General features: G+C 47.3%; 1 protein-coding gene across 2 annotated transcripts in view; it reads right to left on the bottom strand.

The window, feature by feature from the left end:
• The window catches only part of LAMA3 (laminin subunit alpha 3), a 308,158-nt gene that overhangs the window by 92,292 nt on the left and 193,428 nt on the right, over positions 1–22,438 (bottom strand). The window contains exons 28-35 of one of the 2 annotated variants that reach the window (XM_066246337.1): positions 21,747–21,873; positions 21,524–21,663; positions 19,896–20,011; positions 18,541–18,752; positions 16,730–16,937; positions 4,017–4,161; positions 2,922–3,062; positions 1,162–1,323 (exon numbers count right to left, since the gene is read on the bottom strand). In XM_066246337.1, coding sequence (XP_066102434.1) covers positions 1,162–1,323; positions 2,922–3,062; positions 4,017–4,161; positions 16,730–16,937; positions 18,541–18,752; positions 19,896–20,011; positions 21,524–21,663; positions 21,747–21,873 — 1,251 coding nt within the window. The remainder of the gene's footprint in view (positions 1–1,161; positions 1,324–2,921; positions 3,063–4,016; positions 4,162–16,729; positions 16,938–18,540; positions 18,753–19,895; positions 20,012–21,523; positions 21,664–21,746; positions 21,874–22,438) is intronic. The other variant, XM_066246338.1, reaches the window with a different exon arrangement.

Raw genomic sequence — 22,438 nt, 5'->3', positions numbered from 1 at the left:
TATACACTATGGAATACTACTCAGCCATAAGAAATGATGACATCAGATCATTTACAACAAAATGGTTGGACCTTGATAACATTATACAGAGTGAAATAAGTAAATCAGAAAAAACTAAGAACTGCATGATTCCATATGTAGGTGGGACATAAAAACGAGACTAAGAGACATGGATGAGAGTGTGGTGGTTGTGGGGGAGGGAGAGGGGCACAAAGAAAACCAGATAGAAGGTGACGGAAGACAATCTGACTTTAGGTGATGGGTATGCAACATAACTGAATGACAAGATAACCTGGAGATGTTTTCTTTGAACATATGTACCCTGATTTATTGATGTCACCCCATTAAAATTAATAAAAATTTATATTAAAAAAAAAACAAAACAAAGGTCAAAACCCATAGTCCTTCAACCAGAAGACAGAATTAGAGACCTCAGGCCAACAAAGCCCTAATATGTAGTCATTCTGAAGATAAGAACGTGGCAGTGCCTGGCCTGGCCCTATGAAACCCACCCCTTCTCAACAGCTCTACCCCGTGCCACCTGTTAGTGTTTCAACAGGAGGCCACACTTCTGGCCTCATGGGTGAGTGCAGCTGGCCAGGCTCTGGAATAACAATTTATGCGGCAAAGGAAGCGCATCCAGTGCGTGTGCTCCCCTAGGAGCGGCTCGCTGACTGCATGTGACTCCGCTAACGAAAGCCGAACTGCCACGGAATCTGGTGCTTTTTTCAGGGAGCTCGTGAGTCACTTTTCAGCTTTTGTTTTCCTGACAAGGAGCCTTTCGTCTGCTTAAGAACAAAGAATTCCCAGCACTGGCATTTAAAAGCATACATGTCTCATTTGCAACAGATGTTATTTCAAGGGTTGTGTCTTTTGGCATCAAGTAAAAACAAAACAAAACAAACAAGAAAAACCCCGAGAAAAACACGGTGCATGACTTCCTTTGCTCATGGGCTAATGCATGTGGCGTCCATGAGTTTCTTAGGGTCTCAGGCCCTCCCAGTGGGGAGCAGAATCTCCGCTGCATTTGTAGTTAACCTACTTTCTTCAGTTGTAGTAACCTGAGCTTCCTTATGTTCCCTTCCAGACATCCAGTAAACGATGCTCATGCGTGAGGGAGGAGGACCAGTGAGGCTGTGGGAGAACAAAGGACATCATTACCTTGTCCCCCAGGTAGGAAGGCGGTGCGACCCAGTTTGCGGTGTGAACGGTGGAGGGCAGCTCCTGGAGGTCAGCGACCACGCTGCTGCTGCCAGGGTTGAAGGAGACGGGGATCTCTGCTCGGTCCACTGTCTCCAGGCGCCAGCCCATCATGTCCACAAACTAGAACACAAAAGCAAGGGATGGAAAAGTGTGCCTGTCACTTTTCTGGTGATTGGTTGGAGTATGCAGAATAGAAAGAGCCATGGGGCAGCCACCTTGCTTCAAAGGCATCTCTGCTTGGCTTACCCTCGGAATTCTCAGAAGGCAGAGACCATGTGGGTGTGACATTTATCTTTGTATCTCAGCCCACATCCTGGTTCTTGACTTTTAGAAGGTGTCCAATAAATGTTCAAATAATACATAAAGAGGCATATTAATAACATCGAATACAGCAGGCACATTTTAATAATGAGCTCCTTGTATATAAAATGTGACGTGGAATGCAGTGGTTTGCTATCATTATTTTGCTCTAGATGGAGCACTGTAATTAAATATTTCTCTGATCATAAAGGAAGACAGGAGTTAAATTATGAGAGGAAGAAAAAGAAGGAATAGACAAGGTATAGATTAGGAATAACGCTTCAGGGTTCCCCAGGGCTAAAGAAGGGAGACTTCAGAATGGATTCACAAACTAATTTTTTCCCCAATTACAAGTCTGCGCTCCTTTTAGGAGGCAGGCAATAAAATATGTACAATAATCTTTCTTTGAATACTTGTTGGATATAAGCTATCACGCACACAAAGCAAGCAAGCATTAGATTACCAGTCCCTGGAATATTGAAGGCAACAAAGTTTTAGTTTCATGGAATTAATTTAAAAGATGGCCGAAGAGAAGATGTAAAATGCATGAGAAGGGAAGTAAAGCAAGAAGAAGAGAAGCAGATAAGAAGAAACAAGAGGGAAGAACAGCAAAGCTCATTTGCTTAATGAGTGTTTACTAAGCCCCTACTATGTTCTAGATCAGGGGTCTCAAACTCAACTCAGCATGTGGGCCGCAGAGCAAGATCACAGCCGTTCGGTGGGCCGCACTAGGTCTACAAAAGGCAACTGTTACGCAACACTTTTCAGTGTCACAAAACGACCAGAAACTGTAGTTCGCATCACAACTGCTGCTAACTAAGCTAATATCTAGCTAGGATGGTAGAGAAATGAAAAATACAAGTAGGCCCCTAGGCTTACTTAATTTTATCCAAAATATTTTGAACTTCGTGGATTAGTCTGCAAGCCGCACAAAATTGTTCGGCGGGCCACATACGGCCCGCGGGCCGCGAGTTTGAGACCCCTGCTAGATGCTGCTGTCGGCACTGAGATGAATCAGGAGCTCACATTCTAGTGGTGGAGGAAGGCAGGTAATAAACAAATTTTAGAACTAAATGTCGGATATGACAGCGAGTGCTAAATGCTATTGAGTACATGGCACAGAGCAGGGTAAGCACAGAGAGAGTGACTAGAACGAGCTGTTTTGTAGGAAGTGGTGAAAGAAGGTCCCTGTGCATGTGAGACACCTGAGCAGAAACCTGAAAAACGAAGGGACAGGGCAGGAGGACATCTGTGGAAAGAACACAGAAGGCTGAGAAACAGTGAGGGCCACGCTTACCTAACCTTTTAGCAAAGTAACGTACAAACACTTCCACTACCCCTCATGTTTCATGTCAATGGACTCCTTCCTCCTGAGAAAGTACTAAATGAAAACAAAACAACTCTCACTCCTTGCATACCTTAGTTCTTCTTTTATGTGTACTGTGACAGTGATTATTTATTCCAAAACAAAAGCAGCTGGTACAACCCTTGGGATTCGCTGGGTCCAAGTAGAACGAGCCCTCTCGACACGTACTACATTCAGCACCTTCCACATTCTCCTATTGAAAACATGAAACAATAGGTTGTTCCTTCTACAGGTTCCCTGATTGTAAGTGATTAGCTACTTACACAAAATGAAATACCAGTATGAGGTTGGCTGTGGTGGTGCAGTGGACAGAGCACTGACCTGGATCTCTGAGGTTGTTGGTTCAAAACCCTGGGCTTGCCCAGTCAAGGCATATATAACAAGCAAGCAATGAAAAACTAGAGTGAAACAACTATGAGTTGATACTTCCTGCTCCCACCTGCTTTCCTCTCTTTGTAAAAATTAATGAATAAAATCTTTAAAAAAAAAAATTCCCGTTCAAGGTATTAGAACATGGATGCTAATAAAATATTGATATGTAATTATTAAGCTTTTATATGGCACTAATTTTTAAAATTTTTATACCACATACAAATAGAAAACTTAAATGTTTTATGATTCCCTTTGGCATCTTGAAGGTAGGGAATTAGCACCAGAAGGATTAACAATATGGTGGGATCAATTCATCCCACTTACTACCAGCTCAAAATATCTGCCAGGACATGGGAGCTCTCCTACCACCTGGGGGAACCCCTGGTAGCAGAGATGGACCAGAAATAGGCTTCTAGGGAACCTTTGAAACACTTGGAATTGTAGATAGAAGTTTGCGTTGGTTTTTCTGGAGAGGGTCTGTATCTGTCATCAGATTCTGAAGGAGGTCTGCAGCCTCTATGGAAGGTGAGAGGGCTCTTCCCTTCTATTTCCATTGAATGAGAATAACTATAAAATGCTACAAACATTGCAGAAATCTATTTACAGGTCAGTCCCATTTCCCATATATTCTTTCCACTTTATTTTTTTACTTCATTGTTGATTGTGTTGTGTGCCCACCACTCATTTTCCGTGTATTCTTATATGTTGTCTCGACATGAAGGAGTGCCGCACTGACTGGTGGTTGACGCCCTTGGCATTGCATGTTCATCGTTACCTTGCAGAGGCAAGCTCCAGTGTCCGGGTCACAGATCCCCAGCTCTGTCCCATCTCTGTTGCAGTGGCAGGGAATGCACTCAGGGAAGTGGTAAAACCCGGAAGTACATCGGTCACACTGCCGCCCCGTGATTCTGGGCTTGCATCTACACCCAAAGCAAAAGAAGCAAAAGTTCTTGTCATCTACAGACAGTTCTAAAGTCTGCTTACACTGCCACAGACCAGCTGCTGTACAAAGCCAGTTTCACAGACACAGTGTCTGTCTACGGAGTGCTGATAGTCAAAGACAGAGGGGAAGACGCAGATAAAAGGCACACAAAGCAGGTCCAGGTGACTATCACCGTGAGATGAAGGGGCTCAAATAGTACAAACAGCTCTGGCCAGTTGGCTCAGTGGTAGAGCATTTTCCCAGCATGTGAATGTCCTGGGTTTGATTCCTGGTCAAGGCACACAGGAGAAGTGACCATCTGCTTCTCCACCCCTCCCCTTCCCCCTTCTCTCTCTCTCTCTCTCTCTCTCTTTCTCTCTATTGCTCTCTCTCTCTTCCCCTCCCACAGCCATGGCTCAATTGGTTTGAGCATATTGGCCTGGGTGCTGAGGATGGCTCTGTGGAACTTCCACCTCAGGTGCTAAAAATAGCTCCATTATGAGTATGGCCCCAGATGGACAGAGCATTGGCCCTAAATGGGGGTTGCCAGGTGGATCCTGGTTGGGGTGCATGCGGGGGTCTGCCTCTCTATTTCCCCTCCTCTCACTTGGAAAAGAATAAAACAAAATTTAAAAAAGTACAAATATTCAGTTATAAAATAAATAAGTCATGGGTATTTAATGTACAACATGGTGATTATAGTTAATAATACTGTATTGCAGAGAGTAAATACTAAAAATTATCATCACAGGAAAAATAATATTGTAAGAATATATAGAGACGAATGTTAACTAGATTTACTGTGTTGACTATTTCACAATATATACATATATCTAATCATTATATTATACACCTGAAAGTAATATACTGTTATATGTCTGTTATACCTTTTAGTTTATAAAACAGGTGACCATCATGGGCAGTGTACTCTGAGACTCAGCCTTGGTCCTAGGCTCGGGGGGTGCGAGGCTGGACATGGCCCTGAGCCTAAGCGGTAAGGTGGAAATGTGAACAGTATACTCATAGGTCTAACTAGAGGTCAGAGGAGCAACACTGACCCAGCCTGCCTGGGGACGGTGATGCCTGAGCTAAATGTAAAAGGCCTGGGGTTAGAGGGAGGGTAGGCATTCCAGACAGAAGGAACAGAGGGGGAAACTGCTTGGAGGGCGCAGGGAACACAGTGTGGTATTGCTGGGGCAGGAGTACCGGAAGGGGATACTGAACCAGGAGTCTGAGAGTTGGGTGGGAACCAGCTCATGCCAACAGAGGTGCTGGATGTTGTGATGCTGTCCTGTGGCAGTGGAGTGTGGTGGCTGAGCCCTGTGCATGGACGGCAGACTGGCTGGAGTTCTAATCCCAGCTCTCACACGTATTAGAACTAGTATCTTACAGTTATCCAACTTCTCAAAAGCGTTTACTCATCTGTGAGAGAGCGTTAGCTGTTTCCTCCTAATTTTCTGGAGAGATAGACAAAGCAGTGTCAAGCATGTAGCAAGCTCTCAAGGTACTGGTACCATTACCATAAAGACTCTTAAAGAGGAAAGAGTGTGGCTGGACGTGTGTAATGAACTGAATTGAGGACATCAACTCTGAGCAGCCATTGTGTCAGGAGGTAGATGAGGGGGCTGAATGAGGCAGAGGCATTTGGGACGGAGGGGAGGGATCAGTTCCCAACTGTTTCAAGGCAAGGTAGCTGGGACTCGTACTGCTTTGCTTGGGACTGAAAAAGAAAGCAAGGAAGATTCCACATGTCCCACTTGAGCAATAGGGTGGATACTGGGGTCCCAGGTGAAGCCAAGAATGAAGGAGGAAGATAGGGAAGAAGGGTGACAACGGGCATGTCTGCTGAATCCAGTGGGCAGTCGCTGGCCTGGGCCTGGCTAGGAGGAAGGCCCTGGCGTGGAGCTGAGATCCACCAGGAGGTGTGTGCCCCTGAAGCACAAGGCTGGATGAGAAAACAGAAGCCTGATAGAGTGAGAACGGTGGAATGGGAGTGGAACTGAAAAGCCCAACCCTGGAGGGGTGAGGAGAGGAGGAGAGGTGGGTGCCATCCTTCGGTAGCCCGGGTACAGGGCTCCACAGCTGAGGTCTGGTGAGATCTACATGCTGATCCTTTTCTGTGCGTCTCCAGAAAGCGTTAGGAAGTGTGCCTTTAGATGGCAAACAGGGAGTACAGTCTAATCTGAAATATTGCATTAACTCACTGCCACATGGAAGTGGTCACCTATCTCTTTAATACCCATTAAATATCTTACCACAGTCCCCATGTCAAAAAAAAAAAAGGGATAAATATAACTTAATATGGGAACCTAATTTTTATATTTTCACTTCCTTGGAAAAGGAAGGAACAGGGGTATTTGCTGGGAAGGCAGCTAGCTGCTTGTTGAGAATGAAGAGAAATGGAAGCAAAATCATGACTTGTCTGCCTCCTTCAGACCATATGGAAGATGCCGCGGCGGAAAGCAGGGGTGGGCGGAGAGAGCGCGACTCCCGCAGTCAGACAAGGTAGATCCTGAGCTTCACTCTGCACGTAAGTGGCAAATGAGAAAGTAAGAGTGGATGAGAAAAAGCAAAATGCTGAGCAGAGTGGTGACAGCAGAGGCCCACAAGCTGGACTCGGAGAAACCCAAGTAGGACTGATAGGCAAGGGTTAACCACAACATGGAGGACACAGTGTCTGGATTCCTGAGCAATGCAATGCATAGAGCGTCGAGTATATGAATTCTGCGCACGCACGCACACGCACGCACGCACACAAAGGCAACCAAAGGAGTTTGGGGTGGTACCATGACAACAGAGAATCAAAAGTAAACTTCCTTTTCAAAGTCTTGCTGAACATCTTTTAAAAACTACCTAAAGTTGCCCCAACCTTGGTACATTTCTCCAGGGAGATACTCTGCTACCCAAGGAGCCGTCCTCGCTGCAATGGCAAGAGGTTCCAGTAGATCAGGGGTCCCCAAATTTTTTAGACAGGGGGCCAGTTCACTGTCCCTCAGACCATTGGAGGGCCAGACTATAAAAAAAAAACTATGAACAAATCCCTATGCACACTGCACATATCTTATTTTAAAGTAAAAAAACAAAAAGAGAACAAATACAATATTTTAAATAAAGAACAAGTAAATTTAAATCAACAAACTGACCAGTATTTCAATGGGAACTATGCTCCTCTCACTGACCACCAATGAAAGAGGTGCCCCTTCTTGAAGTGCAGCGCGGGCCGGATAAATGGCCTCAGGGGGCCACAGGCCGTAGTTTGGGGACCCCTGCAGTAGATGCTGCCTGGTGGCACAGAACAGCAGCGGTGGGAATGCAGGTCATGTGAAGTCATCGCCACAGCGACGGGCCTACAGCCAAACGTTATGTAATAACATCTGCGCGTGGGTGCTCGCCATGTCTCAGATAATCAGAAAATCAGGCACAAGGGTGAGCTCTAGACTTCGTGCATTAAACACGTGGGTTCCTTAATACCATGCTCACATCAAACTTCAGTTTTAATCTAGAATCCAAAGTCTGCCTTGTTTGTTCAATAATTATTGAGTGCCATATATAAATACATACATATATGTATATATACCCTACACAGGGATGTATATATAAATGTGTATATTCCTGTGTAGGGGTCATGGGAAGCAAGGGGCAAAGTAGACTAGATCAATCTTGACCTTAGCACATTTTCCCCGAGGACACAGAACACAGAGGCAGAACGTCAGGTAATCACGTGAGAGATGGGAGGCTAAAGATTAAACTTGCTTTAAGCAATGAGATGGTGAGAATATCTCTGCAGACTTCTAGAAGGCTTCATGCCACCTCTGAGTTTTAATACAGAGTCCTCAAAGGATGAGTACCATTTGGGGGTAACAGAATAAGAAAAAGAAGGTTTTGTAACTGGAGAAATGAACATGTGCAAAAAGGGTTTAGAAAAGTGAGCAAACCGGGCCAGAGAAGAAAGCCAAGAAAAGGCTTGCTCAGGGCAGGCGGAGGGCCAGAGCATGACAGGAAGCTGATCTTTATCCTACCAGACAGCCAGGATTTGGGAAAAGTGCAGAGAGGGGTGTGATGGAGTGGTGCTGTGCAGAGACACAGGCCCCCACGGCGGGCTGCACACAGGCTGGTGCTCACCACACCGCACCGTCATTACTGGTTAGTGCAGGGTCCTCTCCCAAACTGTGGCCGGCAGGAGTATTAGTAGGCATGTGTGCCTTCTGCACAAGGCATGGCACCTGAACTGGAAAAGGTACAAGATAGCTCTTGAACAATAAAACATACTTATATCTAAAAGATAGAATTTAAGGCAAAAAAATAATTCACAAGGAACTGAGGGTCATGTTTCATCATGGTTTAAAAAGACACATACAGGAAGGTAAAATCATAAAAAGATACGCATTCATCAGCATTATCTCATTTTATAGAGTAACAGTTCTATGTATTCATGACAAAATTATAAGGAAAATAGATTTTTTTTTTTTTTTGGATTTTTCTGAAGCTGGAAATGGGGAGAGACAGTCAGACAGACTCCCGCATGCGCCCGACCGGGATCCACCCGGCACGTCCACCAGGGGCGACGCTCTGCCCACAAGGGGGCTACGCTCTGCCCACCAGGGGGCGATGCTCTGCCCCTCCGGGGCGTCGCTCTGCTGCGACCAGAGCCACTCCAGCGCCTGGGGCAGAGGCCAAGGAGCCATCCCCAGCGCCCGGGCCATCTTTGCTCCAATGGAGCCTTGGCTGCGGGAGGGGAAGAGAGAGACAGAGAGGAAGGAGGGGGGGTGGAGAAGCAAATGGGCGCCTCTCCTATGTGCCCTGGCCGGGAATCGAACCCGGGTCCCCCACATGCCAGACCGACGCTCGACCGCTGAGCCAACCGGCCAGGGCCGAAAATAGATTTTTTAATCCCCATATAATTTAGTATTAACACATTCTTCTTGACTAAGGGAGAAAAAGAGAGAGAGAGAGAGAGAGAGAGGAAAAAAAGAAACTGCAAACCAGGAAAAGGTAGGACAATTAGGTAGCCATCATTCAGACATGAAGAGGTGAATGGACTTCACTGGTGGCAGCAGGTAGCCGAGAGCCATGGAAAGGGAGGGGATAACATGCACCTTGCCGGAAGTTGACACCTGATTGACAGTAGGAAAAAGAGGTTAATTCTAAGATACACTGGAATTTTGGTTTGAGGACCGTGTGGAGATTGTCACCATTAAGGAGAAAAATTTTAAGCATCCAAAGAGAGAAATGACTCGAAAGGCAAGACAATGGCATGGGTTTCAGATATGGGGGAGTGTATACGGCCATACCACCCTGAATGCGCCCAATCTCGTCAGATATGGGGGAGAGTTGAAGTTTGGAATTGTAAGCGTCCTTAAAGATCATCTAATCTAACATTTCATTATACGTGTGAGAGGACAGGAACTCAAAAACTTCAGGGACTTGTCCAAGGCCACCTAAGTAAAGCCAGTAAGAGAACCCAAGCTGAACTGATTTACAATAAAGAAGAGATAAGAGCACTCAAGACTCAGGACTGGAGCTCTGGATGGGATTGATCCAGGAGTGGGGGTGCTTGAAGCCAGGAGGCTGGTGAGGTGCCAGGGGACAAAGTATAAAGAAAGGAAGGCAGACATCAGCTGATGCTTCCTGGGTGCCAGTGTGTGTCGGTACCATTCTAAGGGTTTCTGCCCAGGATACCTAATCTTTAGAGAACTTCAAGAGGCAGGTGCCTCCAGTATCTCTGTTTCACAGATGAAGAAATGAGGCATAGAGAGCAGTAACGTGACGACACCACCCAGACAGTGAGTGGCAGTGGCAGAACACAACCTTGTGCAAACTCACACCACACAGCCTCTCAGCCTGGGGAAGGAAGAAGCTGAGCCTGGGAAATAGCCAGAGAAGACTCATTCAAAGAGATCAGAGAAAGACACTGTTATTACAGAAGATGAAAGAAGACAAAGGGACTGAGGTGAGAACTTGACACCCCTTTGTGGGGCAGGATCCCTATCTCCCTGCTCACCACTGTGTCCCTGCACCTATTATTCCATGAGGTGAATCAAAGGGTTTACTTCTCCAAGTTGTTAGAGCCTGTGGATTTATGCCGAGCTGGAAGCACTTCTGTTCCAAGAACGCCAAGTCTATGACCTTTTCTGGTATTTTGTTTTTCCATTTAACACAAACATTTAGTAAAGCTGAGGATTGGCTGAGATAGAGGTCACCCAAAAAGGCTTCCCTTTTACCACTGCCCTTCTGAAAAGGCACATTTGTACACGTGGCTTTATTGACCGTGTAGGTGAACTGCCATCTCCTTTCATCGATCTTAAAATAGCTTGGAAGTGTTTGACATCATGATAGTATTTAAAAGCAGTGATTACCAGTTTCTTTGTATTTGTTACTGATTGGCAAAATCTGAGGAGATTACAGTCCTTTGTTCAAAATATCTTACGGCTTTACCACCTCTTCCATTATTAAAATCCACTGTACATGCACTTTTTTCTTTGATATTATATTGATTAAATTACTGTGTTGCTATGAAAAATGAAATTTTGATTAAAAGAAGCATCATTAAGACCTTCAACTAGATAGAGTTGGCTAAGATAAGAGATTTTTTGGCATTCATACAATTTTGCAATATTTTCTGTGATACAGTCAGAGGTTGAAGAACTACAATCAGAATTTAAAATTTTGGTGGACTGTTAGAAACAATGCTATCAAACTTCATTTTATAGATTAGGAAACTGAGACCCAAGAAGGCAAAATGACTTGCCCAGGGCTTTCTATTAAGTTCACGACAAAGGCGAGTCAAGAGCTCAGGTTAAGGCTCCATCTTTATTTATTTCCAATTATCTCTAAACACCAGTTTTAGTTAGCTAGAGATAGAGTACTATAGATTGCTATAATTATTTTTGCAATTCATTTAAAAATAGATTAACATTTATAATGGTTTGATTTTCTTTTAGTAAAATAAAATTTAAAATCTAGAGTCAAATAAAATTTGGAAATTGCAATTATTAAGCTTTGTGATTTGTGATAATTTGCACAACTGCCAAGACAGTCAGTTGTATAACTGAGAAAGGAATTGGTGGGGTTTTTGTTTTGTTTTGTTTTGTTTTTGGTGAATTCCAAGTATTATTTCTTTTATATAAACTTTAGGTTCTTCTAGATACATTCTTCATTTTCACTAGGAAATTTTCTAGGTAAAAAAAAAATTCTTTCCTTTAATATTTTCTAAAGAAATAATTCTTTCAGGCAATCAAAAGATTTTTCAGCACGATCCCTGGAATTGCCATGAGCGATTGTGCAATTATAGTCATGGAGTAAACAAAAAGTTTTTCTAATATTATCTGCCAAGGGCCCTTTCATAACAAATCCACTCTGATCATGAATGGATTTGTCATACCATTAGGTTTTCACAGTCTGTTTGGTAATGTCAAGATAAAGGATTACATTTGGGTTTAAGTGTGATACAGGTCAATGAGAGTCCACTCCTGTGATGGTCCTCAGCTTTGGGCAAAAAACGATATGACATCTTGATCTTGAGTTAGGAATTTTCCAGACTACTAAATGTCATTAATGAAGTTTTCTTAAACACTCCTTAGAATTTTTGCCTAAAATATAAAAGAAACCTCTCCATCCATAGAGTGTGACTTAACTGATTTCACAATGTTTCATGCATTCTTGGTTTCTTTTTCTGTGGCAGCAGCATTGAGAATGTGAGGCTTTGTTTGCAGCAATGTGTTCTGTTGCCCTGTTACTCCCTTTCTCACTCCCCGCTAGTTCTCTGACAGTGAATTCTGGCTTCTCTTCTGCTGAACACTGCTTTTCCAGCTCCTTCTTGGTTTCTTTGCCTCCCAGACTGAGACGTCGGTAATTCTTCCAGGACCCACACCCGGTTTTTCCGCCAGTGCATCTGCACCTTGGGGGTCTTCATTCACTCTAACCGATGCACTTGATACCCAGGTCTCCATCCCCCATCCCAACTTTTCACTAGGATGTTCTGCTTTTAAAACAAAACCCCCCAAAACAAAAAACAGGCCTGACCTGTGGTGGCACAGGGGATAAAGCGTTGACCTGGAACGCTGAGGTCGCTGGTTCAAAACCCTGCACTTATCTGGTCAAGGTACATATGGGAGTTGATGCTTCCTGCTCCTCCCCCCTTTCTCTCTCTCTCTCTCTCTCTCTCTCTCTCTCTCTCTCTCCTCTCTAAAATGAGGAAATTAAAAATAAACAAAATAAAATCCAAAAAACAAAGAAACAAACAAAACTAAAGTAGTCATTATGGAAAAACAGTGCTTTGTTGTACTTGCACTTATTTTGAGGCTTGGTAAGGTTTTATTATTAATTCTATACGGGAGCACTATAATGTTTTCAGTACCTAGGGCTCTCTAAATATCTTAATGCAGCTGTGATTGGGGCTGCTGCAGAATCCTGGGCTCTATCCTCTGCCAGGACTTCTATTTCCTAACGAGCATTCCATGTCTTCCTCTCCTGATCTGTGTCCAGTTTGTTCCTTTATTTCCACAAGGTTGTACATTCCTATTCTACTGTGCATACGGAATCCTGTCCTGTCAGCCCTTCTTACCCACAGTCCTGCCCTAACACCCTAGAGGAAGTAAAGTATTTTAACCCCCACCCCCACTTATCCTGCTTATTTGTCAGACTTTTTTTTTCCTCTGAAGGATGTATACACACCTATTTTGCATAAAGATGTTGAATTATTTTCTTTGATTTATTCTTCAAATATATTAAAATAAAACAATTATTCCTAACTCAATCTGTTTCCCTCTTATATAACACCCTGGATTTTCTTTTCTGAAGCCAATTTTAAATCTACAGTTTCCTTTGGCTGGTCTGGAAGATGTGCTTAGGGAGGTGTGAGGGCTGTGTGCGTTTGTGTTGGACTGAGAAACGGAAGAAGTGTTTCAATAGCAACAAACTGACTTGGTTGAACATCTTTAGACTATTGTCTAACTCTCCCATGACCACTTTTTCAACTCCAAGATGGCGGCTCTCATCAGTGTTATGGTCTTAGCTTTATGGACAGACACATTCCATTCTTCTTATACTTGTGAGTGTTCCCGTGCAGAGCCACACATTTTCTTTACAAACATTCTGGAGCTCTGGTGCTACATGTTTGTGGCTATCACTTTCCTGCCAATAAAAGGGTTTTGCTTTTCAAGAAAGGGAGATGGCACCGATGGGAACAGGAGAAGGGAGAGGTCGATGGTAAGGGAGTGTTGGAAAAGAGTTGTGAAATATTTTCCATTTGAGGGAGGGAGGCCCTTACAGATGTAGAAAAGATGAAAAGCATCATGAGGGTGTCACCTGGGAGAGAAAAAGATAATATCTGTCCATGAAAGACTGGAAGAAAAAGAAGTAATGAAAGCAAAGAGTAGAGAAAATGCTGAGAGAAACACCAAATGACCCAGCAGAAATGAGGCGGCACGGCCACACGACGGATCAAATCTGCAAGGTTCTGCCACTTTCCCGGCTACTTTTTGGACCAAGGGTTGAAACAGAGGGAGGCAATTTTTCCCAGAGCAGCAAATCTAGACCAATAATGAAGTCACAGGATCACACACTACTTCTTTCTGCTTTCTATACAGTCGACCAGGTCACGACTGGCACCCAGGAGTCCCCTTGGCTTCCCCTAAGTCATCTTCTCCAGTCACAGGACGGCCAGCAGCCTCTGGGTGCAGTGCATCCTCTCGTCCTTCAGCACGCCCACTGGTCCTGGGCAGCCTGGGCTTCCACGCCGAGTGCCGCTCTCCTCGATGGAGCGGAGTTAGTCACTCAATGGAAACGAGTCAGACATTTTCACAGGCCCGTAGTGTATTTCGGTCCACAATGCAGAGCCTGTCTTCCTTCCAGAGAACAGCTTAAACACCAGAGGAGAGGAACAGAACCTAACATGTTAATCAATTGTGATGAAAACTGTAGATGTGGCCTCAGAATTCTTTGTGCAAATCACATCCAGTTTATGCTCATAGTCTGAGAAGGAGAGGCAACTGAGTTGACGCAGGAAGGACTCAGACCTGTGGATTCAAAGACTTGGAATGTTTCATGACTCACGTTTTCACTCAGCTTCCCTCCCAGTAGTACAAGGGAGTTGCTAGGCACTGGGCAACAATTAAGGTGTGGTTAAAGGCCCTTCCTTAGGAAAAGTGAACATTGCTTCTAGAGGAAGTTGCATTTTGTCCCCTCAATGTACATATTCAAGTTCCAACTCCTACTCCCTGAGGCTTACTGGAATTTGAAATAGGGTCTTTTCAGATATGATCAAGTTAAGATGAGGTCATACTGGAGTAAGGGGGGCCCTCATCCTGTATGATTGGTGGCCATAAGAGAAGAAGAGACAGACACACAGAGGAGAAGGCCATGTGAAGGCAGAGGCAGAGACTGAAGCGAAGCATCTATAGGTCAAGGAAACCCAAGGATTGCTGGCAACATTGGAAGGTAAGAGAAAGGCAGGGGACAGAACCTCTCCTAGAACCTTTAGAAACAAGCATGACATAGGCAAGACCTTCATTTTGGACTTTTAGCATTTAGAACTGCCAGAGAACAAATTTCTGTTGTGTTAGCCACCCAATTCGTGGTATTTTCACAGTAGCCACAGAAAACAAATACAGCTGCCCTGAGGTACCAGCAGCAGAAGCCCTCATGGTTCTTACACCTGAATCACAGGGACACAGACCCTGAAACGTCCATGTGCCTGTGTGTGCGTGTGCTTGGGCCTGGGCATGTGTGGAATGCTGAAAACCACATACTTTCTCTTGCCTACTGCTATCCTGGCCTGGACTTCAGGCTGGCTCAGTTTCCCTGCTGCATAACTCACTGTCTAATTCTTTCTAGCCTCTTCTCTAGGAGACCAGATCCTATTCTCCACCCCCTATCGCCACTCTCCAGTCCTGCTGAGATCAGGCTGGACTCATGTGACACTGGTCTCTAGTTTCCAATGCCTGACCTGCATCAATCAGTCTGAGCCAATGTTCGCCATTTGTCTCTTAGCAACTGTGCATTGGACTTATCCATGTTCCTGGGGACAGCCCCCCACTCAGGCAGGCTCTCCAGCAAGTATCTGCTCACCCTGTCTCCCTCTCCCCTCCCAAACAACCCCCACTGACCCCGACATGTGCTCAGACAGGTGCAGGTCAGGCTCCGCATTGGAAACTAGAGGCCGACGTCACATGAACCCAGGTGGCCAGCGTGATCTCAGCAGGACCGGGGAGTGGAAGTCGGGGATGGAGAATTGGACTCAGTCTCCTAGCAGAAGAGGCTGGAAGGAATTAGACAGTGGGTTATGCGGCAGGGAAACTGAGCCAGTGCTTCTGACACCCACCCAGGCCAGGGTGGCAGGGGCAGGAGAAAGTATACAGCTCACCCCCCCCTTCCAGCTGGCCTGAGTTAGGGAGGCGGACTGAAGATTTCAGACCTCATCTTGCACTGTCCTTAACAAAACTTCCAGCTAACCCTAGCAAAAAGGCTTGGAGCCCACCCCTAAAGACAAATGGATAGGCGCCCACCACAAGGTGACACAGTAGAAGGCACTGATAACTTCATGCATACACTTTGACACACACAAGAATGATACTGGAGTGAATAAGCAAGGCAGCAGTGGCCTCAGATGACTGGTCATCGGCCCACCCAGGCTCTGCTGGGTTGCCCGAAGGGACAACACTCCACACACGTTACCCATTCTACGTGGGGAGCTGTACCCTGAGGTGAATGCAGCGCAGTCCTTGAGCCCCTGAGAAATGGGAAGTAATGACCGGTGTGTGGCAGACGGCGTCGTCCCTCCCCACCACAGAACCTGAGAGGCCCACCCGCCTGTGGCAGACGGCTCGTCCCTCCCCACCACAGAACCTGAGAGGCCCACCCGCCTGTGGCAGACGGCGTCGTCCCTCCCCACCACAGAACCTGAGAGGCCCACCCGCCTGTGGCAGACGGCTCGTCCCTCCCCACCACAGAACCTGAGAGGCCCACCCACCTGTGGCAGATGGCATTGTCCCTCCTCACCACAGAACCTGAGAGGCCCACCTGCCTGTGGCAGATGGCGTTGTCCCTCCTCACCACAGAACCTGAGAGGCCCACCCGCCTGTGGCAGACGGCTCGTCCCTCCCCACCACAGAACCTGAGAGGCCCACCCGCCTGTGGCAGACGGCTCGTCCCTCCCCACCACAGAACCTGAGAGGCCCACCCGCCTGTGGCAGACGGCGTCGTCCCTCCCCACCACAGAACCTGAGAGGCCCACCCGCCTGTGGCAGACGGCTCGTCCCTCCCCACCACAGAACCTGAGAGGCCCACCCACCTGTGGCAGATGGCGCTGTCCCTCCTCACCACAGAACCTGAGAGGCCCACCTGCCTGTGGCAGATGGCGTTGTCCCTCCTCACCACAGAACCTGAGAGGCCCACCCGCCTGTGGCAGACGGCTCGTCCCTCCCCACCACAGAACCTGAGAGGCCCACCCGCCTGTGGCAGACGGCTCGTCCCTCCTCACCACAGAACCTGAGAGGCCCACCCGCCTGTGGCAGACGGCTCGTCCCTCCCCACCACAGAACCTGAGAGGCCCACCCACCCGGGCTCACCTGCACTGCCCGTGGTCCCGGTCGCACTCCGCGCCGGCAGCCCCGGCCACGGCGCCCCTCTGGGAGCAGTTGCAGCCCTCGCAGCCAGCCAGGGGGTGGAAGCCGAAGGCCTGCGCCTCACACGCCTCGCACTGGGGCCCGGCTGTGCGTGGCGGGCACAGGCACCTGCCCGTCATCTCCTCACAAAGGCGCCGGCCACAGTTGCACGCTGGCCAGGGGACAGACAGAAACAGTGTAAGGGTTAGATCAGGGGTCCCCAAACTACGGCCCGTGGGCTGCATGCGGCCCCCTGAGGCCATTTATCCGGCCCCCACTGCACTTCTGGAAGGGGCACTTCTTTCATTGGTGGTCAGTGAGAGGAGCACATTGACCATCTCATTAGCCAAAAGCAGGCCCATAGTTCCCATTGAAATACTGGTCAGTTTGTTGATTTAAATGTACTTGTTCTTTATTTTAAATATTGTATTTGTTCCCATTTTGGTTTTTCTACTTTAAAATAAGATATGTGCAGTGTGCATAGGGATTTGTTCATAGTTTTTTTTAAAGGCTGGCCCTCCAATGGTCTGAGGGACAGTGAACTGGCCCCCTGTGTAAAAAGTTTGGGGACCCCTGGGTTAGATGCTGCCTGACTTCCAGCAGGACTGTACCAACTGTCAGGATTTCTGGAAGCTTCCAAGGGGTTGGGGGAAATGTCTTGCTATTCCTTCATTTTGGCATTATTGATCATACTTGACATAAAAGGCCCTTTCCTGGGGCCGAGACCAACCATATCAAATGTGCATGGTGGATCCAGTGTATGGTACAGTGTGTGAACCCGCACTGGCTTCAAGATAGCTACTCAAAGGAACCCGCTGAGCAGCCTGCCTGTGCCCTTCCAACACGGGCCCCTCACGCGTCACAGCGTCCCGCTCCCCCAGGCCCCCGGCAGCGGCTCCATGTGACCCCAGGGCACTGAGCCCAGCGTCCGGGCACGGCTCAGGTGCAGCACCCCGTTAGGGAATGGCTGGTCTCCAAGTGAGGGCTCTGTACCACACCTGCACCCCTCACTGCTGCCACACGCTCTCAGGCAGCTTATAGATAAAGGTCTGCAGCAGGGGTCCCCAAACTACGGCCCACGGGCCACATGCAGCCCCCTGAGGCCATTTATCCGGCCCCCACCGCACTTCTGGTAAGGGGCACCTGTTTCATTGGTGGTCAGTGAGAGGAGCATAGTTCCCATTGAAATACTGGTCAGTTTGTTGATTTAAATTTACTTGTTCTTTATTTTAAATATTGTATTTGTTCCCATTTTGTTTTTTTACTTAAAAATAAGATATGTGCAGTGTGCATAATAGGGATTTGTTCATAGTTTTTTTTATACTCCGGCCCTCCAACGGTCTGAGGGACAGAGAACTGGCCCCCTGTGTAAAAAGTTTGGGGACCCCTGGTCTGTAGGCTTCTCAGTCAGTGAGTCCTATGCCCTCTGACCCAGCCTCTGCTCCCCTCCCAACTTTGGTTGAGTTGCAAAAACTGAAAAGGCTTCCACTAGGGAAGCCCATTATTTTTATGCTTAAGGCTATTTACACTAACTTCCGTTGACAAGTGCTTAGGTCACATAGCCTGGGAAACACAAATATTTATCTTCTAGAACTGAGTAGTTATTAGACGTGCAGACATTCAGCCTGCAGCCCAGGCCTCCTGAGTCAGAATTTGCATTTCTACCAGATTCCCTGGTGAGTTTCTAGCACAGTCAAATCCAAAAGCCCTGTCCTAGATGAGCATCACCGTCTTGGGAGCAGAGGCGACCTTGGACGACCTGAAGGTGCACTTACGCTTGCAGTGTGGAAATCCGTAGTGGCCTGTTCGACAGCGGGTGCACTGCCGACCGGTGACGCCAGGCCGGCACGGGCACTGCCCACCCTCTGGGAGGCAGGGATGGCCGACAGCCCCTGTGGGGTGGCACTCACAGGGCAGTGCGCCCTGGTGGTAAAGGGCCACCAGGGACCTGGCAGAGTCCTTACAGAATCCGGAGGCTGTCTGGGGACTGTTGAGACAAAAACAACTCAGGGTGCTATCTCGGGAGGTGTGCCCAGAAACTGCCCCAAGCTTCCCCTTCCCATTTACTCCTCCGAGCAGGGTCTTTGAGGAGGGGCTGTGACTCTGGAGTCTGGGAGAAGATGGGGGAACACTCTATCCCTGGACTCACAGCCAGTGCCAGCCACCCCCCCCCCCCATCCACTCCAGAACACCACACCAGACTGGCCACGGGAGTTTTGATGGCTGGAATAAAAGGGTGAAATTTTACCTATAGAATGAATTGTATGATATGTGGATTATATCAGTTACAGGAAACAATTACACCTAAATGTGTAATAATACACCAATAACAACAATAAGGAGGAGGTGAATTGCCAATTGAATGTTGCATGCTAGAGGCTTTCCCTACATATCACCGCCACCAGTTAGGCCTAAGCCCCATTTTGTAGATAAGGCAACTGAGGCTCCCAGAGGTTATGCAGATTCCCAAGGCTATGGAGCTATAAGTGGCTGAGTGGGCTTTCAAATCCATAGCTGTTGGACTTCAGAGCCTTTGCTCTTAATACTTTCTATGTAGGTGGCTTCTGCCTGCCAGGCAGCCTGGAGCACCATGGTTCCTCAGAAAACCAACAGGGGGCCAGGCCATCTGCAGGAGAGTAAGGAGCAGATGCTCAGGGCTGCACTAGGCGCTTGGCATTCAAGGGCTCAGGAGGGAGGGTAGGGAGGTCTGCTTGCTGTGACAGTCCCCACTCAGTCAGATGGCACAGGAGAGGGGGAATTGGGGCTGACATGCCTCCCAGTGGAGGGGACCCTGTGTGCTATCTTTTAGGAATCTGAGTTCGACCACAGGAAGCAGCAAAGAGGAAGAGAAACACCTGAGCAGTCCAGGAGTTCGTTTGGAGGGTAAGCCTATGTTGAGATCACAGTTGAAGCTGGGAATCTTGCCCAGATGTGCAAATGAGACCTGTTATAGGAGAATGTATGCAGAGAAGAGCAGCTCCTTCCCCAGGCCCGGAACTCACTGCCACACCCTTGGGAGCAGAGGGGAAGAAGACAGACCCGAGGGCCAGAAGCTCCCTCAGCCTTGCTCTCGGCGGGAATGTGGGAGAGCCTCATGCAGTCCAGGGCCTTTCCACAAGGTAATACTTACTCAATATAAAAACTATTTCCTCCACAGTTGGTGATAAACTCCGACGACTTGTCCACTAATTTTCTGTGAAGTATTTGGTAGTCATAATTCTCCACAGGAACCAGCAGCACACGGACCTAAAGGAAACAGTGAACTTGTCTTTGGATTTCCAACAATAGGGCACACTGATGACGTTCATTATACTCTCTCGGTACTAAGATCAGTGTTCTCTCTCATCTAGCCCAAGACCAAAGGAGTGATGAAAACAAGAATCCCACACCCTAAGGCAATATTACAGGCTCAGTGTATGGTCCTCTGTAGGGACCCATCCTGAGCGCTGGGCAGACCTCTTGGAGCACCTGCTCAGAGAAGCAGCAGTGTAGAATGCCCGGCAGGCACAGGAGACCTGGGGGTAAGCAGGGCCTGTCAGGATGCCCAGGGCCCCATGGGACCCACGCCGGGGATGCCACTGGAGCTACAGGGGTTGATGTTTTATATTTTTAAAGGTGAGCAAATTGAAATGGCAGGACCAGTGGGGAAACTCCCACCATGGCTTGCCCCTGAAGTTTATATCCTATCAGATAGATACTCTACCGTGAGTGATTATAGCCCCAGTTTTTAAAAGTTCTGCTCTATTCTCAAAACCTGTACAAATGAGTCTACGCTAGTAACAAATGCTGTAACGTCTTTGTCAACTACTCACCAACGTACAGCTTACAGAGATACTACCGGTCTCGTGTTATTCAATTCTGTAAACATTTGCCAAGCACCATGTGCCAGGTGGTGTGCTAGGCACAGAGGAGACAAAATAAATAAAGTCAGGCGTCTGTTGCTAGGAAGACGACATTCTCAGAGAGAGAAGGGGGCATGAACAAGGACTAGAGGGCCCAACAGCAGGGTCTGGACAACGTTGCCTGGCTCTGCGGAAGGTTTTATAGGCATTGGGTGACCGTAATTCCATCAACCAAGTTAACTAACAGGGTAGGGAGCACCTGGGCCTGTGCAGGTAACGGCTAAGTTTGTGGGGCTTGTGAGATCTCTCGCTACAGAGATGCAGTAGAGAGAGTCCCATTGTGGGTCTAGAGCTGAGGAAAGATCAGAGATGAATTCACAGAGGTGGGTGCCACTCTCACAGAGGACAGAATAGAATCAACAGGCACAGCAGATGTTACTCAAAGAGAAACGATAGAGCAAGGGGCTCAGGGTCCCACCCAAGGGAATGACAACATGTGGGAACAAAGGGAGAGAGAAATCATGGAAGAAGCACTAAAGAAAGGAGAAAAAAAAATGAGAATGTAGCCTTGGAAACCATAACAAGAAAGTGTTAAGAATGAAGGCGTCTGAAACGCTTCAGGAGACCAGTCCGAGGAGGACTGAGGAAGCGCTGAGAGGTCGCGTGGGGCACTCACTCAGCAGCCCCTCCTGCAGGGAGTAGTCTTCCTACTTACTTCTCTATTGTTACAGTTTCACTTGATTTTAATTGTCCACACTTTGGGGGGGGGGGTAAAAGGTGGGTTTAAATTTAAACATTTTCCTATAAATATGACTTCAGTTCCTTGGAAGAGTTGTAGTCCTGAGCCAAACAGACACAAAGAATGGCCGACCCAGCGACCATGTGAAGAGCACACTGAGGGACAAGCAGGACGCACCAACACCAAGGACTTTCTTTCTGGAACCTTCACAGTCACAACCACCTCGGGCTCCGAAATGTCAAACTCCACCTGGTCTTCAGACATCACGTGGTCCTGGCAGCCAAGCACATGGGGGCAAAAAGAGGCCTGGAAGACACCTGGGCGGAGAGAGGCGGTCTTGTCACACCACTGCACGGCCCGGGGACGCAGTCAGCTATGGGAACAACTCCCTGCAGCTCACCTGGCCGCAGCCGCCCTCCGTCCACAGACACCTGTGCAGGAAACCGTGGGTGTGCTGGCTGATAGAAATGGATGACAATAACATATTGGCCCGGGTGTGGTACAAGTCCTCTCAGGGTCACTTCGTTCTAGGAGGAAGAGGGAGAAAAAAGACTCTCCTCAAGCTGCAGAGCTATGAATAAGTGGAGTCACAGGGGATTTCGGGGTTGAAAACCAAAACTACTGAGGTATTTACTGACTCAAGTGAAGCCAAAACCTTCACTTGAATGTTTATGGCAGCTTTGTTTGTAACCACCTACACTATAAACAACAGAAATGCTCCTCAATCGCAGAATAGAGAAACCCCCGGTGGTACAACCATAATGGTGTCGGAGAGAGAGTAATGGGTGCAATCGCTTTGGAAAACACATAACTGAGCAATCGCAGTCCTAAATACCTACCCGATGAAAATGCATAATATGTTTGTCAAAAGGCAGTACAAAAATGTTCATAGTATTAAAGTATTACTTGTAACAGTCGTGTGATAAAGAATCAGACTTCATTTTACATATTTGAGTACTGACAAGGTCCAAGACCATCATCATCTTTTCTCTTTGGCCCACATCTGGACTAATGTTTAAGAAAGCTCAGGTATTCACCTCTCAGCACAGGCAGGATGTTCAAACCACACAAATTCTAGCCAACGGGAGGGAG

The sequence above is a fragment of the Saccopteryx bilineata genome, chromosome 11 (assembly GCF_036850765.1).
Source record: "Saccopteryx bilineata isolate mSacBil1 chromosome 11, mSacBil1_pri_phased_curated, whole genome shotgun sequence".
In the NCBI taxonomy this organism is placed as follows: domain Eukaryota; kingdom Metazoa; phylum Chordata; class Mammalia; order Chiroptera; family Emballonuridae; genus Saccopteryx; species Saccopteryx bilineata.
Note: the sequence above shows the minus strand (reverse complement) of the source record. Positions and strands in the feature narration are given on the sequence as shown.